Source organism: Nomascus leucogenys, chromosome 23, assembly GCF_006542625.1.
Source record: "Nomascus leucogenys isolate Asia chromosome 23, Asia_NLE_v1, whole genome shotgun sequence".
Taxonomy (NCBI): domain Eukaryota; kingdom Metazoa; phylum Chordata; class Mammalia; order Primates; family Hylobatidae; genus Nomascus; species Nomascus leucogenys.
The window spans coordinates 31,575,875-31,595,409 of NC_044403.1; the positions used below are offsets into that span (position 1 = coordinate 31,575,875).

A 19,535-nucleotide genomic window follows, 5' to 3' on the forward strand; every position below is an offset into this window, starting at 1 on the left:
AGAATTTAAATATGCTAGTCTGGAGATTTGAGATAAAAACCACCACAAAAACCACTTTGCTACTACTAGATTAACTGCTCTGAATTCTACACTGATCTTTTGGTTCGGAGTGAACTAAATTTGTAGTATAATTTTGCGTGAGGTCCATATTTTACAAACCACAAAAAACATATTCGGGAAAACCCGTCAAAGAGCAGCAGGACACACAGTCATCGCCTTAACACCAATCCTGGCAGGAGGAATAAAATCTTGTTTATTCACATCAGTGGAGCTGGAGGAACAGCATTTACCCAACTTGCCAAGTTTGTCTGTGGCAAACAGGTCATGCCAACTTCAATAAAAACAGAAGGCTTTTGTCTACAAGGTTTTCTCTACCAATGGAAGTGAACAGAAAATGGCTACCCTACTGTTTTGGCCTTTCACTTCTGATCAAAAAACAATTAATTCTGGCCGGGCGCGGTGGCTCACACCTGTAATCCCAGCACTTTGGCGGGCCAAGGCGGGCAGATCACAAGGTCAGGAGATCGAGACCATCCTGGCTAACAGGGTGAAACCCCATCTCTACTGAAAAAATACAAAAAAAATTAGCTGGGTGTGGTGGTGGGCACCTGTAGTCCCAGCTACTCAGGAGGCTGAGGCAGGAGAATGGCATGAACCCAGGAGGCGAAGCCTGCAGTGAGCCGAGATCGCGCCACTGCATTCCAGCCTGGGCGACAGAGTGAGACTCCGTCTCAAAAAAAAAAAACAAAAAAAACAATTCTCTCAACCTACCTTAACTTCCCTTTGTTTTAAATCAGTAAATAGATCTATCTAAAGGCAAATTAGTAGTAATAATTAATTGCATGGATATGTGACTTGTTTCCTATCATTCCTCTCTTGGCTTTGCCAACATGACACTTCCCCTTTCCAACTCTGTGATCACACCTTTTCAGTGTTCTCCATCCTCTGTCATTTCCTCCTCCTCACATCTCACTGCATGGAACCTCCTCTGGAGAAACTAATCCAATCCTAAGGCTTTAACCACCACCTCCACAGCTTCCAAATCTTTATTCCTGGCCCCAACTAGTTCTAAAAACCTAAAATTCTAATAATTTTTATTTAAACCACATCTTCCATTGATTAGTTTAGAATGAGACATTTTAAAGAACATTTATTTTAATGTATGTTAAATCTGACTGGTATCTATTATATTTTCTACATTTTTCCTGTATTCTGCAGTATTTCATAAATTTTTTAAGAGTTAAATAACTGAATTTAAACTCCCAACTTTAAAGCTGAGAAAAATCAAGGCCCAAACTAATTAAGTGACTTGCTCAAGTCCACTCTAAATGATATATCCTATGACTGCATTTCCCATGGTTACCACCTAGATGGGAGGCTGAATGCTAGGTGAAGGGCACTGAGCCATGAGACTGACAGCATTACAGACCCCACGGAAGTAAACCTTTTTACGGTACTATTTCAACAAACTGCACTGAGCTCTGTTTGATGTCCCATACTTGACAAAAAGATGAAAAGCTCAGATATCAAAATAGTCAAGGTAGAAATGAGTCATTCCACAGTACACAGTTTTTAAAAAAAAAAAAAAAAGACTACACATTTCGCAAATTTATATTCTGAAAAAGTAATGTTGATACCTTCACTCACTTTCCCTTGAAAATTCATAGCAGACAAAGACACAGTATTGGCTGTACAAAGTATACTGCAGTAAGTGGTATTCCGGTATGCAGCCCCAAGAAACTCTTGGCCTCTGCAAACCTGATAAAGCATGGCAGTCAGCCAATCTACTTTGACCCCTTTAAGCCAACACATAACGTAACACTTCCTTATTCTGGTATCAGAACTAAGATCAACAAAGGCTTATAACTCTATGTGAAAACCCTCACAGAAAGGGAGAATTCCTTATAGTTTTTTCTATGTGAAAACCCTCCTGGGCTCAAGTGATCCTCAGGTCTCGGCCTTCCAAAGTGCTGGAATTATGGGTATCAGTCACTCTGCCCGGCCACTGCAGAGGTCTTTATGCTCTCTTACGATTTCTGTCTTCACACACCTTGAGCTTCATTTTCATTTTGCCACTGTTGAAATATATATTCCATTTATTTCATTCCTATGCTCTTGACAGGGAAGACAGAAACTCCACCTGCTCTATTATTTAGCAACATTATACCAACAAGGAGAAGCAAGAGACAAGCTCTTCCTTTTGTGATCTTTCTCTGAAATTCTTCACCTTTACTGAATAAACCTCAATTGATTTGTGAGTTTTGGCTGTAATGACACTATTACTGTAAGGTCTATGCCATACTATCATATTGATATTAGATTAGTTTTTCCTGTTACATTGATGCCTTTTCGTCTCCTGTTTTTTTCTTGCATCTCATTCTTTCCTTCTTTCTAACATATACCTTTTAACAGTGCTTTCCATAGGGGTCCTGGGTAGTAAACTCTCATTTGTATTAATCTTAAAGAAAAAGTCTTTCTTCTATCTTTACTGAAGAATGAGAGTTCAGCTTGGTACAGAATTCTGAGTTGCCAATGTTTTTCACTAAACTTTGAAGATTTTACACTACCATATTCTCACTACTGTTGTTGCAACGGAAAAGTCTGATGTTGGCCTAATTGTTAATCCTTTGTAGGTAATGTATTTTTTCTCCCCAGAAGGTTGTTTGTTTTCTTTTTTAGAGGCAGGGTCTCGCTCTATTGCCCAAGCTGGAGTGCAGTGGCACAATCATAGCTCACTACTGCCCTGAAGCCCTTAGGCTCAAGGGATACTCTTGCCTCAGACTTCTGAGTAGCCAGGACTACATGTATACACCACCACGCCTGGTTAGTTTTTTGTTGTTGTTGTTGTTGTTTGTGGAGACGTGGTCTATGTTGCCCAGGCTGGTCTCAAACTCCTGGTCTCAAGTGATCCTCCTACCTTGACCTCCCCAAGTACTGGGATTACAGGTGTGAGCCATCATGCCCAGTCTACCTGGCAGTTTTTAAGATTAGTTTATCTATGGTTCCACTATGCTGTATGTAGGTGTAGATATTTTCCTGCTCAAGAATAATTTGTTCCTGAATTGAAGAATCCGTTCCTATCATCAAAATCAGAAAAATTCTCAGCAATTCTCTCTTTTAAGATTGCCTCCCATTCTCTTTATCCTCTCCTGAAACTCCTACATATAAGTTGGGCTCAATTTCCATAGAGTTCTTTTTAATAATTTCTATCTTCCTATCTTTCCTATTGTTTGCTGGGTAATATCTCATCAGATCTATGTTCCAATTCACTAACTGTTCCTGCAGCTCTCTATAATCTGCAACTACACTAATATACTGAGTTTTCCACTTTAGTTACTATATATTTCATGTCTAAAATCCTGTTTTGATCTTTTATAACCCGGTTGGTTTTAATTACGTGCCTTTATTTTTCTCTTCATGTTTTAAATCCTTCCTTTATGCATTTATTAATTATAATAGCTAATATTTACTAGTGTTACTGTATAGATAATTAACATTTAATTCTTACAACATTATGAGGTAAGGCTATTATTCTTCTCACAGATGAGAAAACTGAGGCAAAAAAGTATACACTCATACAGCAAGTGGCAGAGCCAAGATTCAAAGACACTATACTAAACAGCTAGTGCTAGCTGGGCATGGTGCCTCACGCCCATAATCCCAACACTATGGGAGGATGAGTTGGGAGGATCACTGGAGTCCAGGAGCTGAAGACGAGCATGGGCAACATAAGGAGGTTCTGTCTCTATAAAAAGTAAAAATTAAGAAAATAAAAATTAAATACCTAGTGCTACTTCAGCTTTTGCTCTCAATAGTCATGAAACAACATCCCAACAAGTCATATCTGATCATCCATTCTGGAGAGTGTTCCCATGCCTCCTAGTCCGTCCTTTAATCATTTAGCTTATACTCTCGTTCTATTATCTAACGTTCCTACGGGTCTGATCACTCCATTTGTTCTTACTCCCGTTATTGGTTCAGGGGAGATTACAATTCACAAGTGATTAACTCATGTGGAATTGTAAATTCATTCTAAGCAATGCTTTTATCTGTGGGAATCTACATGTACTAGCTGAAAGAATGTCCCTTCGAGCAGTTATGTCTATTCAAACTCAAACCTGCATGATGAGAGACCTTTCTCCACAAAATCAAAGCCAAGGAGAATAAGTCAGTCTCTCATATTGCCACTAATACTGGCAGGAGGAATTTTTTTCTCATCCAACCTTTCTCAGGAGAGTACTAGATTTATGCAGAGGTCTTGGCTTCAGACCCCTATCTCATTTAGGACCAAGATCTATCTGCTGTCCACGTGTTATCGTTGATTCACATAAAGTTCTACTCTTGTTTTGTTTTACTCTTTTTCCATTTATGTCCAATACCCATCCCTCCTTCAATATGCAGCTATTCTAATATGTTTTAATATGTTCCTGAATATGTATCTTAGAAACACAGAGGGTGATTTTTATATTCATACATGTTTTCAATTTATATTAATGCTATATACCTCAACCTGTTTTTTACTTTTAAAAAACGGCATGGATGCCGTTTTTTAAACAATACACTACTTGTAACAAGTACTATAAAGTGAGCTGAGACTGCGCTATTGCACTCGAGCCTGGGCAACAAGAGCAAAACTCCGTCTCAAAAGAAAAAAACAGCAAACATGGATAGTACTTATATCTATCCCAGCTTCTGCATCACTGCTTTTGACTTTTGTACAGTATTCCACGGTACATATCCACAATACTTTATTTATCCAACCCCCTAGTAATAAACACTTATGCTGCTTTTAATTCCTTGTTCCCACAAATAATATTGTGGTGAACATCCTTATACATGTCCTTTTGTGGACCAGTAGGAAAGCTTTTCTGGGAAATATACCAAGGAATGGGATTACTGAAACCACCTATGTCATTTGTGTTACTGTTTGCCCAAATCCTCACAAGCACTGAATGTTATCTCATATTCTAATTTTTCTCAATTTGATGAACAAAATATAGTATCTCATCATCTTTGAAATTTGCATTTCTTTATTTACTAGTGAGATTGATGATATCATGGCATAGTTGTTAACCACTTAGGTTTCTTTATCTGTTACTTGTCTATTCAAATCCTTCCTTCTCCCTATAGTCTCTATTTCTTAATGATTTTCAAGCTTTTTTTTTTTTTTTTTTTTTGAGAGTGTCGCTCTGTCGCCAGGCTGGAGTGCAGTGGCATGATCTCAGCTCACTGCAACCTCCGCCTCCTGGGCTCAAGTGATTCTCCTGCCTCAGTCTCCTGAGTAGCTAGGACTACAGGCACGTGCCACCACGCCCAGTTAATTTTTTTATTTTTAGTAGAGACAGGGTTTCACCATGCTGGCCAGAATGGTGTCGATCTCTTGACCTCATGATCCGCCCGCTTCGGCCTCCCAAAGTGGATTACAGGCATAAGTCACCACGGCTGGCCTCAAGCATCTTTTTTTTAATTCTTTATCTGAATCCTTACTATTTTAAGAGGCTCTAAAAAAACTCTTCTCCCAATCTCATTTGTTAGCTTTGCCAATGGTTTTCTTTCTTGAACAGAAATGCTTAAATTTGATGGAGTCATTTAAGTTATCTTACCCAATATATTCCTACTAAACATTTTCATTGATTAGCTTTACAGTTTCTCTTTAACACTGAGGTCTTTAATCCATCTAGAGTTCACTGTTTCATCTAGCATGAAGTAGGGGCCAACTTTATTCTCCATATGGTATGTCAGTTTTCTCATACTTGCTTAATTTTGTACTAGTTTATGACTGACTCTCTCTCCACATAAATGTTTCTGATTTCACACTCCCTGTTTTTTCACTATCTGCTCCTTCCTGTGCTAGTTACCGCACTGTTCTGAGGTGTACGGTTTGGTTTCATTTGGTTTACGACTCTGTATTTTCATGTCTCACAGGGCAGAGTTCTCCCATCTTCTCTTCTCTTTTTGTTTAATGTTAGAATAGCTTTATGCATCCATATACATTTTTTAAAATTTAATAGTGGTAAGATATACAGACATAAAATTTGCTATCTCAATCATTTTAAGTCTACAGTTCAGTAGTGTTGAGTATATTCACACTGTTGTACAACCAATCTCCAAAACTCATTTCATCTTACAAAACTAAAATTCTATACCCATTAAACTCCACATTCTCTCCTTCCCAGCCGCTGGTAACCACCTTTCTACTTTCTGTCTCCATGAATTTGACTCTAGGTATGACAAGTGGAATCATATATAGCATTTGTCTTTTTGTAACTCCTCCTTACAAAATTTAAAATAAAATGAATTCCTAAAAAATACTGTTTGGTTTTTGTTTGTTTTGTTTTGAGACAGAATCTCGCTCTTGTCGCCCAGGCTGGAGTGCAGTGGCACGATCTCGGCTGACTGTAACCTCCGCCTCCCGGGTTCAAGTGGTTCTCCTGCCTCAGCCTTCCGAGTAGCTGAGATTACAGGCGTGCACCACCATGCCCGGCTAATTTTGTATTTTTAGTAGAGATGGGTTTTCACTATGTTGGCCAGGCTGGTCTTGAACTCCTGACCTCAGATAATCCACCAGCCTCAGCCTCCCAAAGTGCTGGGATTATAGGTGTGAGGCACTGTGCCCGGCCTACTGCTTGGTGTTTTAATTGGAAATGCAAAAGAATATATATATTAACTTCAGGAAAACTGATATCCCTGCAGGATTAAACTATACCATCTGTTGATACGGAGTATCTTTTAATTTATTTATTTTTCCTCATATCCTTTGGTAGAGCATTAGGCTTTCCTGTTTTTTCTTGGGGAGTGGGGAACAACTTGAGGATGAAAATGACTATTTTTAAATATTTGATAGAAAATATCAAATATTGGGCCGGGTGCAGTGGCTCACGCCTGTAATCCCAGCACTTTGGGAGGCCAAGGTGGGTGGATCACAAGGTCAGGAGATTGAGACCAGCCTGGCTAACATGGTGAAACCCCATTTCTACTAAAAATACAAAAAATTAGCTGGGCGTGGTGGCATGCGCCTGTAGTCCCAGCTACTCGGGAGGCTGAGATAGGAGAATCACATGAACTTGAGAGGTGGAGGTTGCAGTGAACCAAGATCGTGCCACTGCACTCCAGCCTAGGTGACAGAGCAAGAATCTGTCTCCAAAAAAAAAAAAAAAAAAAAAAAAAGAAAATATCAAATATTTTCTCCTTGAAAGCCATCTGGGCCTTAGGATTTGGGAGGGAAAAAGGGATGAGGTTGATTACCATTTCAATTTCTACAACGACTGTTGTTCATGTTTTCTCTTATCTCTTGAACTTCTTCTGTCATTTTATATTTTTCCAGAAATTTATTTCTTCTTGTTTTTCAAGCTTATTCAAATATCATTGTTTAGAGTTGTCTTATATTATGTTTAAACTCTGTAGTACTAGTAGTTACTTTTCCTTTATCATCTGTAAGAGCTGTTCCTGGCCTATTAACCTTTTTCAAATAACTACCTCTTGGTGTTGTTTAATTCTCCATTAATTTCTCACCTTATATTTATTACTCTTTATTGTTTCTGGATTAACTCTGTTCTTTCTAAGTTTCCTGATTTGAACACCTAGATTACTTGCTCTTCTTTCTTATTTTCTGATAAATACGTTAAAAACTAGACATTTCTCTCTAAATACTGCTTTAGTTATATCCCACAGATTTTTTTCTAATTATGTTCCACAAATTTTTATATAGAGAGCTTTCACTGCCACTCATTTTTAAATGTTTATATTTCTCCTTTAACCCACAGGTCATTTCGGTAGTATGTTTCAAGATTGTAGACTTATTTTGGTTTTCTGTTGCTGTTCTTTACTATCTTTATTACTACTTTACTATCTTTACTCCTGATTTCTAATTTTGCTGCATTAGGAGTGCAAAGTCATGTGACTTTGACTCTTGTGAATTTTAAAGTTTCCTTTATGACCCAGTACATGGTTAGTTTTTACGACTGTTCAGTAAGTTCTTGAAAATATTGTTTACTCTGTTAGTACAAAATTCTATATACACATCTATGAACTTGAGCTTGTTAATGTTATTAAAACTTTATGTTGATGCTTCTTTATTTGATCAAAATTCTGACAGGAGCACATCCAAATGACCAACTACAATTGTTGATTTATCTATTTCACCTCATTGCTGCTATATATACATTTATTTATTTATTTATAGACAGAATCTTGCTCTGTCACCCAGGGGCATGATCTTAGCTCACTGCGACCTCCACCTCCTGGGTTCAAGCAATTCTCCTGCCTCAGGCTTTCAAGTAGCTGAAACTACAGGTGCGCGCCACCATGCCCAGCTAATTTTTGTATTTTCAGTAGAGACAGGGTTTCACCATGTTGGTCAGGCTGGTCTCAAACTTCCGAACTCAGGTGATCTACACACCTTGGCCTCCCAAAGTGCTGGGATTACAGGCGTGAGCCACTGTGCCCAACCTGCTTTACATATTTAAATGCCATGTTGTTAGATGCATCAATTGACACAATTATATTTTCTTGATCTACTGTTTCTTTTATCAGCATATAACATTGCTCTGTGTGCCTTAAAAAATAATTTGATCAATATTAAAATAAATCATATTTGGGAAGGTCTATTTTATAGCTTTTATTTTTATATATAGATATATATAACTATATATCTATATATAAATAAAATATATACATATGTAAATAAAAATAAAATATATAAATAAAAGATATAACTTTTATTTTTAAATTTTTTTCTCTCTCTGTATTTTTAACTTTGCTGTATTTTTTTGTCTCTGTTTAACTCTTGTTGACAGCATATTTCTGTATCTTTTTAGCCCAACTGAGATTTATATTTTCATTTTGATCCAAGTACTTATTTGTATTTATTGACTTTCCCATGATTTGTACTTATCTCAGCCTTCTTTTTCATAGTGTCCACATGTTTTCACATTTCTTTCTCTCCCCTCCCCATTCTTCTCTATTCTCCACTGGGTAAACTGAGTTTTACTCTGACGGTTTGAAACTTACACATTCCATTTTGATTTTTCTAGTGTATTAACAGCCATACTTATGCTTGTATTTTCTTAAGCTTATCATTATCTACATCTTCCCACAAACAAGACATTACCCCATCACCACCGTAAGCAGTGCCATCTCACCAGATGGAGCTGGGGGAGTGGCTGTGGCAGGAAGCAGGCCTCCCAGATCAGAACGCTTCTGGTATGATCATCTGTGCCGCCGCTACAACAAATGCTATGCCCCAGGTATGGAGAGGATGCTGAAAGAGGAAGGAGCACTCCAAAGCCAGTCTACTTTCACAAGCAGACTTGAATATCATGCCAATGTCACCCTGCAGCACCCACCCCCAACCCCTACCCCATAACTCATACAATCCACCTACAACAGTAAGAGAGAAACACATTCATCTGAAAAAGATTCTAAGCCCTATCTCTGTTCATAGTACCCAGTCCTCTTTTATTCTGAGCAGCTATTTCAGAGATATAGATATATATATACAGATATATTAATAGATACAGATAGAGATATAGATATAGATCATCAGCCTTTCTGTTTGATTTGCCACTGTATCCCCAGTGCTCAGAAGAGTTCTCAGCAGGTACTCCCAAAACCATGTTGAATGAAGAGATCAATCAATACATCTTTCTCTTCTTTCACAATCTCTTGTCATAAAAGACGCCTATCTTTCTGAGGCTATATAATTCCATCAACCTAAATCCTTTCTTCCTCTCTACCAACATGAATTGTTTCTTCTTCTCCCCATCTTTCTTTGTGGCTAGTCCTCAACCTACCAATCAAACAAGAGTCATGGTCATCTACGCACATCATAATTAGCAAAGTCAGAAATGATGAATTCCAGTCCCAGAACTAATACCAAGTAGTTGTGTAGGCCTTCAGCATGTCACTATATTCTCTCTGCACAGGGAGGAATTGCAGCATTATGATCAAGAACATAAGTTTGGGGGTTTGAATCGATCGGGCACTAGGTCATGTAACCTCAGTCTAAGTTTTAACTCCCCATCTGTAAAATGTTACAGCAATTCTTATTTCTTAGAAGGTTACTCTAAGAATTAACTGGGAAAATGAAAGTATACAAACACTCCATGGTACAGAGAAAGCACTCAGGTTAGATATTATCACACATATTCTTTCAATTACAGAAAGACTGGATGACCTCTAAAAATGCCCTCTAGTTCTAAGAATGTATTACTAACTCTTAGTATGCTGAAGAAGTCAGAACTCTAGCTGCAAGTGGCACTGGGCTGGGACTGCAAGCAGGGGGTGCACGTCAAACAACAGCATCCTAGCTCTAGTGCCTAGCGCCTAAACATCTTAGAGCAAGGGCAATTCCTCACCTTGTGCTAGACGCTGATCTCCTGAGCACCTCTGGAAAAAAGAACCACTTCCTCCTACTATTACCAAGATATAGATTATATTCCTTACCTATAATAAACAGAATTCCAAAACACAATTTCCTGGAGAAGGGGAAAAACTGCACTACTTTGAAGCAGTAAGGTCTACATTATTTTGGCTTATTGCTAAAATCAGCTCTGCTCTGCACATTGAGAATTCATCCTGAAAATACATTTAATGGTAGGTCCCTAGTATAGCATCACGATTTTGGAACAAGAAAAGAACTTTAATTCTTGAGAATACTGTAACTGATATATCAAAAGTCCCAGGGTTACTAGTGAGAGTAGCCTCAAGTGCCAATCAAAAGTGGTATGTTAATAAGCAGTTCACAAAATTCTCAATTATAAAAGCAAAACAACAATACTTATCTTGTCTAACCCATGCCACTACTATGAAGAGCAAATAAAACAATAAAGACCAAATCAAATTAAAGTGTTATAAACTGTAAGGTGTTTCAAAATTTTTTTAACCCACTCAATTTAAATTTCCCTCCATGGCTGGGCACAGTGGCTCTTGCCTGTAATTCCTGTGCTTTGGGAGCTGAGGTGGGAGGACTGCTTGAAGCCAGGAGTTCAAGAACATCCTGGGCAACATAGTGAGACCTCGTCTCTACAAAAAATACAAATTAAAAAATTAACCAGGAGTGATGGCCTGCATCTGTAGTCCTAGCTACTCAAGATGCTGAGGTGGGAGGATCACCCGAGCCCAGAAGTTCAAGGTTACAGTGAGCTATAACCAAGGTACTGCACTACAGCCTGAATGACAAAGTGAAACCTTCTCGCAAAAAAAAAAAAAAATTACTAAAATAAATGTCGTTCCATATTCAGATGAGAATAGAATTAAACAACTAGTCATAAAAACCTTAGGAAGTTGTTATTATCATTATCCTCATTTTATAGATGAGGAAATGGAGGCTTAAAGAAGTAAAGTAACTCCTGGATGGATGCGGTGGCTCACGCCTGTAATCCCAGCACTTTGGGTGGCCGAGGAGGGCGGATCACCTGAGGTCGGAGTTCGAGACCAGCCTGACCAACAGGGAGAAACCCCATTTCTACTAAAAATACAAAATTAGCCAGGTGTGGTGGCGCATGCCTGTAATTGCAGCTACTCGGGAGGCTAAGGTAGGAGAATCGCTTGAACCCAGGAGGCAGAGGCTGCGGTGAGCCGAGAATTGCGCTATTGCACTCCAGCCTGGGCAACAAGAGCAAAACTCCATCTCACACACACACACAAAAAGAAGAAGTAAAGTAACTCTTCTAAGGTCACACAACTAGTAAAGGTAGAGGACTGGTTTTCAAGCCTATGTCTGACTCCAAAGACCATGCTTTTAACCACCATATTACTAAATCCAGACCACCTCTGTGAAAGTCATCAGATTAAAAGAGATGGTTACAAAATGGGAGCGATTCCATATATACTGTACATTGTATAACACCAGAAGGCCTCATTCCATGTACCCTGAATAGGGGAAAAAGAAACAAACAAACAAAAAAAAAAACAGATCTTCTCACACGTAACCGTTTTCCTTAAAGGATTTTTAAAATTTTTTTAAACTCCAGGCTAGGCACAGTGGCTCATGCCTGTAATCCCAGCACTTTGGGAGGCAGAGGCAGGAGGATTGCTTGAGCTCAGGAGTCCTAGATCAGCCTATGTAACATAGTGAGACTCTGTCTCTGCAAAAAGTTTTAAAAATTAGCCAGGTGTGGTGGCACATGCCTATAAGTCCTGACTACTCAGGAGGCTGAGGCAGGAGAAGCGTTTGATCCCAGGAGTTCCAGGCTGCAATGAGCTATTAATATAACCGTGCCACTGCACTCCAGCTTGGGTGACAGAGTAAGATTCTATCTCTAAAAATAAAAATGAAAGAAAAATTCCATGATACATGTTCTTTTTTCATATATACTTAATTTAGTAATCTGAGTGTTAGATCGAAGTCTAGGATAGCTGCAGAAAAGAAGATGAAATCAACTAAGAGCAAATTACAGAAACACATGAAAACTTTCAAAGAGCTGGTATAAACTGCCTTTTACTGGGCTCCAACATTGGCAAGTTGCATTGGAAAAGGTGACTCTTGTCAAGTGTCACCAGAGTAATTTTTTAAGTAATGCTAGTAAATAGACATATTACATTCTTAAAATCATCCCAAATTCCAAAGAAAGTTAGCTTTCATTCTTTTATCTTTTATGATGAGATGGTCCTATTTGAGCAGTGGCCCTAGTAACTTACAGAAATAATCGCTGAGACTCAGCTACTCCTGCAATGGCTAAAAACTAAAAACCATTCATGAATGACAACAAATACAATCTATTCTCTATGGTACAAGAAACCAATCACAAGCCCATCTGCGTGAGACCTGGCTAATAAGAACATTATTTGAGGGGGGTACAAAGAGAAGCATGGATTGCCAAGGGGGAAAAGTCATTGATTAGACTGTGACAAGCTTTTAAATGTTTGCATTATCATTAACCAACTGCTTGGTTCTCTGGTTTGCACACCTGCCACCTCCATCCAAAGCTATTACAGTAGCAAACCTGGAAGTACGGCTGACCTCTAGAACACTGGCACCCTCTTCTGACCCTTTTGCTGTATTGCATGCACTCAAGCTACTGAAGTGAGAAAGTACTGATAAAGCTATTACATTTTAAAATAACTTAAAGAGTGTAAATGGATTGTTTGTAACTCAAAGGATACATGACTGAGGGGATGGATACTGCCATTCTTCATAATTTATTTTCACATTGCATGCCTGTATTAAATATCTCACATACCCCATAAATATATATACCTACTATGTACCCACAAAAAATTTTAAAAATATAGCTATAAATGAATAACTTTGCAGGTAACATTATCTAGATGATTTCTTATTTATAATTCCCTGAATAAACCTAAGTTTAGCTTAATAAAAATAAGAAAATGCAGATCATCTAAATACTATGTTCTCTTAACATCTCAACAGTATATGTATTAGTTGATTTTATTAGAAGAATTATAAGATGATAACAATGACGAATGTACAAAGACTTCACTACGTGCCAAACACTGGCAGTAAATAAACGAGTTTAATTCTAACAACAAACTTATGAGTTAAGCACTACTATTCTCTTCATCTTACAGATGTGAAAAATGAAGTGTAATGAAGTTCAATACATTCCCAGGATCACGCGACTCACAGTAAGTGGTAAAGATGGAAGTCCAAAATCAGTACACATGACTCTAGAGCCAAAGCCTTAGCCACTACTGCATCTCATGATTTTATACCCAAAATATCTCTGTGAGGTAGAATGGAGCTGATATCATAACAAAATGAAACATAATTAAAATAGAAAAAGTGTAAGTTATAAGAAAAATGACAAATATGTCAGCTAAAATCTCCCATTTTTAACAAAGCCCCAAATTGTACAGATAAAAATATTACATGCAACAGTTTAGGTTCCTTCTTCATTCTTCCTTACTTGAAGATTCTTGTCTTCTAGGACTACGATGTTTTTATTCTTTCTTTTCCTCCTCATTCCTTTTTTCCACCAAATTATGTTCTTATTCTTCTTTAAAGAAAAAAAGCTAATCTACATCATATGCTTTATGTTTCTTCTATAAAGCAAAACTACTTATCTATTCTTAAATTACCTATTTCACTGCGACCTTTAAAAAACATTTATATTAAGACAGTAAATCCACATGGCATCATCAACTCTTTCTCTTCAATCATTGAAAATAAGATAAGAATCGATCTGGGATTATTTAGCGATACATTAAATACCTATCTGAAGATGGTCAGTACCTAACTGAAGTCATAGCCAATAGTCTAGATAATCTTCCAAGATTTCTAAAAACACTGCCCGAGCACGGTGGCTCCTGCCTGTAATCCCAGCACTTTGGGAGGCCGAGGTGGACGGATCAAGAGGTCAGGAATTCGAGACCAGCCTGACCAATATGGTGAAATCCCGTCTCTACTAAAAGTACAAAAATTAGCCGGGCGTGGTGGAGTGCGCCTGTAATCCCAGTTACTCAGAAGGCTGAGGCAGGAGAATCACCTAAACCCAGGAGGCGGAGGTAGTGGTGAGCCGAGATCACGCCAAGCCGAGATCACACCATTGCACTCCAGCCTGAGCGACAGAGCGAGACGCTATCTCAAAAAAAAAAAAAAAAAAAAAAAATTCCTAAAACACTAACTTTATTTTCAAACAGGGTATGAAGACACATTGTCTAATAATCTGTGGTTTAAAATTAGACTATCTAGAACTTTAACAGATTCCAGTTTCCCATATACAGTTATTCATAATATCACAACTTAAAAAACACTTAAATGTACTCCAAACACAGTGTAACCAAGTTCATTGTCATTCATGACTAGAAAATTCACCAGTGGTTGAACTGAAACTTCTAAATCAATGATTTCTCTTTTGCAATTATCCTTTTATTTTTAATACTGTTAGAGTTTACTTTGAAGTACAGACTTAGTGAAAGTTTAAAGAATTAAAAACACAAACTGCACCTGTTTTAACTTGTTAGATCTAAGAACAACTGAAACAAGATGGTTATATTTTAGCACAGTAACTGATCACGCTGCTGAAGAATTAATCATAACATTACTCATATTTCCCAATTCTAAACATAACAAAAACAGCACAGGTAACGCTTATGAAAAGGTGCCAAGAAACCAACTCCCCACAAATCCCAGAATTCTTTCTACCTCAGTCTGCAGGATGGCAGCCCTCTGCTCCTTAGCAGTCAAGGACTCCTTCAACACTTCAATGTGCTGTTTACTATCTGAGAACTGGTTTGTGAGTGTTTCTAGCTTTGTCTGCAGGGCGAGTAGTTCTGTGTCCTTTCTGGACAGCTCCTGTTTCACCTGGCCAATCTAGAAAAGAAGTAAAACACTTTAAGGAAAAAAGAAATAAAACAAACACCTCTTATCTGGATCTTTGACAGATCTGAGTCACAAAATACGAAACTAAATGCAGCACAAATTATGTGATAGGTCACATTCATCTTTTTGCATCACATAATCTTGGATCTCCCCCAACCCTGCGCTAAAAAAAAAAAAACTAAACTTATTCAACCAATAGGGAAATGTCCAGTTTTCATTTATCGTGTCTTCTAAATATTCTTTGAAACCTCTTAGAAAAGGAATGGAGGGAAAGGAAATTCCAATTCAATTAGATGACTATGAGACAGCAGTAAGCAACCGAACACCACTGTACTGACAAAATGGTTTTCATTTTTCTAGGTGAGACCTCTTCAGAACACGATGGATCAAATGCAGGAGGAGTGTAGATATAACACAAAAGGTTTTAGAAACCTCCTAGTACTACTATTTAAAATTCAAAATCTGTTGCTGTTGTGCTTATTTCTCACTGTTACCTTTTTCATTCTCAAAAGTCTGCATAAAATTCTTATCTTAAAAAGCTACTTTCAATGTTATACACACGTGGTTTTGTAAAATCCTATAATTTGATGTTATGTGTATTGACTAATTTCTCTCTTAACATTGAAAGTATGTTTTCTAAGAATTTTAAAAAGTTTTTTACCCTAAATGTAAGCCATGTAAACAGAAATTACATCTGCTTATGTCTACCACCTAACAAGGAACTAAAAAAGATACTAATTATTGGAAGTATACATTTGACAAGTCAGTAATTTTGGTGTCACTGATAAAACAAAAAGTTATCTTTTCATTTCCAAAAACTTGAAAGTATCTAAAGTATTGTAATTGTAATAATCTTAGGTATAAGGGATAAAGCTTTTGAGAACAATTTCCCATGAAGAAATAAATTTCACATTAATTAAAATTAGACCTTTGATGAACACCAAAAATAAATTCCCAATTTAGCCTTCTGTTTCAAAAAAGATTAAGTATTTTTCTCGTATGCATAAAATCTCTTCTTAGAGATATAGTTATTCATTCATTCAACAAATATTTCTGTATGTTTATTGTATACAAAGTACCCGAGGATACCAAAAACATCAGTGGAAGATAATTTTAAACGGTGGCTATATTCATCCTGCAAAACAGTATGTACCCAAGAGTTAGCACACACTGTAACAACGTGGAGTCTTTTATGATATCCATTTACCAATAAAAACAACCCATTAATACTATTCCATTCCCTAACACACTGATTGTAACAAAAACACATTTGTTGTATGAATGAATATTTTGGGGATGTTCAAAGTGTTACCATTTTCTCAGCTGAAGAACTATGACTTAAAGATTATTCAAATTTCCAGCTACCTCCAATTATGTGGTCAAAAGTAAATATAAAAATCTGTTTCGTCATCATCTTCATTATTAAGTAAGCTTCAAATAATGCTTTATTGACCTTAAAGACTAAGAAAGAAAAGGTTTTAAATGAAAAACAGGGTTTAGGCCGGGTGCAGTGGCTCACGCCTGTAATCATAGCACTTTGGGAGGCCAAGGCACGTGGATCACAAGGTCAGGAGATCAGGACCATCCTGGCCAACATGGTGAAACCCATCCCTACTAAAAATACAGAAGTCAGCTGGGCATGGTGGCGCATGCCTGTAATCCCAGCTACTCAGGAGGCTGAGGCAGGAGAATTGCTTGAACCATGGAGTCAGAGGTTGCAGTGAGCTGAGATTTCGCCACTGCACTCCAGCCTGGCGACAGAGCAAGACTCTGTCTCAAAAAAAAAAAGAAAGAAAGAAAAAGAAAAAAAGAAAAGCAGAGTTTAGAAGCACAAATTTTCCTTAAAGACTGAGAAGGGAAGAGATTATAAAGAGGAAGCAAATATAATACAAAGCTTAGGAGCACAACGCTTTGCAGACGATCACACATCAGAACTAAGCTAGCTATGTGACCCTGAATAATTACTTTCCTAATCAGTTTCCTAATCAGTAACAAGGAGAAATTATACGAATGCCACTGTACTGTTTATGGATTCAATAAAATAAAGTATGAAATGTGCTTAGCCTGTTGTCTGACTCAATGCAGAAATTACTAATAGTAGCTATTTTAAAAAGGAAGTTATCGATCAACCTTCCCTCTAGCCAATATATGGTTTCCATAAACCAAATTAGACCCTTTCCACCAAAATATTTCCCTTTTTAATATAAAGTAGACCATAAATAGCAAATCTACCAAAGTAGCCCAAGTTTGGTTTTTTAAATGCTGTATTTTTTTATTCCAGTCTTAGCCACAATTATTTTCAGAAGCAGTTTTTGCTGACACTTTGACAAATGTGTGCACAGCCTAGTATAGGTCAGTAGAGAATGTGTAAGCAGTATGTAGAAGACTCTGCTTGTATAAAACCAAATCCTGCCTCGTACTGGCTGTGTTTTCCTAGGCACCATTCTATCACCTCAGTTTCCTAGTCTACAATTTAGAGTTGATAATACGTCTAACTCAGCGTGTTATAAAATGTTTATAGTAAGTGTGCAAGTGTTAGCTACTTTATTATCCAGCCATCCCTCGGTAGCCATGGGTCCATGGGGGACTGGTTCCAAGACACAGCTTGGACACCAAAATTAATGAATGCTGAAGTCCCTGATATAAAATGATGTGGAATTTGCATATAACCTATGCACATCCTCCAGTATACTTTAAATCATCTCTAGATTACTTGTAATACCTAATACAATGTAAATGCTATGTAAATAGTTGTCATACTGTATTGTTTAGGGAATAATGACATGGGAAAAAAGCCTGTACATGTTCAGTAAAGACAAAACATCCATTTTTTTACCCTGAAAATAAAAAACAGTTGGTTAAATCCACAGATGAAAAATCCACAGACATGGAGGGCCAACTGTATTTATTTTATTATTATGTTCTGAACTGAAATTTTAAGTTCATTAGAATATTGAACCAGATTTAGATACCTGAAATAAGTCTCTTAGTAATTTTAATTTACTAGATAAATACTTTCTATACATCTGTCCTAAAGAAAGTAACATTTGTGGCAAAATCACTCACTGGAGACTTAAAGATAATGTCTACATAAGAAGGTAAAGCACTTTACTCGAGTTTCAAATTCAAATAAACTCTAGGTGATGGGCCTAAAACAAACGCATATATTCTTGTACCTAGGAAGAAAAGAAGGCCATTCATATAAACCAACAATAAGGGGTTGAGAAAAAAACAGGCTTTGAAATACCATCCACAGAGTGACAAAAGCAACAATAAAGTACCAGGTATAAGGCTTCCAGAACATGTGAAGGCTCACTGCACACGAAGTGACATGTGGGTCAAACTAGTGAACAGGAGTCAGTTAAAGAGCAGAGCAGGCTGGTTAGTGCTAGTAATGGGCAAAGCTGCCAACCATAGAGAATGAAAGGGTAAGCCACCCAGAAGCCATAGAGCTAGCAGGATCCCACTGTGGGATCACTGCACACAAAGAGGTAAATCTTACGGCAAAGACCTCAGCCTGAAGACCAGCCGCTCTCTTTTTCAGCTCCTCCCATTGAGCCTCTTTCGAACTTAGTTCCTCCTTCAGTTGTTCTACCTGTCACGACATTATTATTCTTTTTCACTTATGTGTCAACTTAGGTCTTCTTCTTATCTACTTTTGAGGCAGAATGGTAACTGGAAATAACAATAACTTATATAATACAATCAAATCTGTTCCCCTCATTCCCTCTTCAAAGAGCCATAGGTAGTTTCTCTAAGTTCACAGGTTTTTTCCCCCCACAGTGGACTGGAATGTGCTAATCAACAAATGAAAAACATAAACACAGAGATCATACTGCACTATGTCTTGTTCTCAAATTAGGGTGAAAAATCCAAACTAATAGAAAGTTAGTTATGTGAGGCCAGGCGCAGCAGCTCACACCTATAATCCCAGCACTTTGGGAGGCCAAGGCAGGAGGATCACTTGAGGTCAGGAGTTCGAGACCTGCCTGGCCATCATACTGAAACCCGTCTCTACTAAAACTACAAAAATTAACTGGGCATGGTGGCGGGCGCCTGTAATCCCAGCTACTTGGCAGGCTGAAGCTTGAATCCTGGAGATGGAGTTTGCAGTGAACCGAGATCACACCACTGCACTCCAGCCTGATCGACAAAGCATACCTCCGTCTCAAAAAAAAAAAAAAGTTGGGTATGTGAGTTTTTAATTTCTAAAACTGAAAGTAGCAGAAATAATTAATAATAGAGTCTGAAG

General features: G+C 37.7%; 1 protein-coding gene across 8 annotated transcripts in view; it reads right to left on the reverse strand.

Annotated features, from left to right (window-relative positions):
* Positions 1-19,535, reverse strand: part of ERC1 (ELKS/RAB6-interacting/CAST family member 1) — a 481,383-nt gene that overhangs the window by 346,431 nt on the left and 115,417 nt on the right. For 5 of the 8 annotated variants that reach the window (XM_030804352.1, XM_030804346.1, XM_030804347.1 and 2 more), the window contains exons 6-7: positions 18,795-18,878; positions 15,107-15,274 (exon numbers count right to left, since the gene is read on the reverse strand). In XM_030804352.1, coding sequence (XP_030660212.1) covers positions 15,107-15,274; positions 18,795-18,878 — 252 coding nt within the window. The remainder of the gene's footprint in view (positions 1-15,106; positions 15,275-18,794; positions 18,879-19,535) is intronic. The other 3 variants (XM_030804349.1, XM_030804348.1, XM_030804351.1) reach the window with 1 other exon arrangement.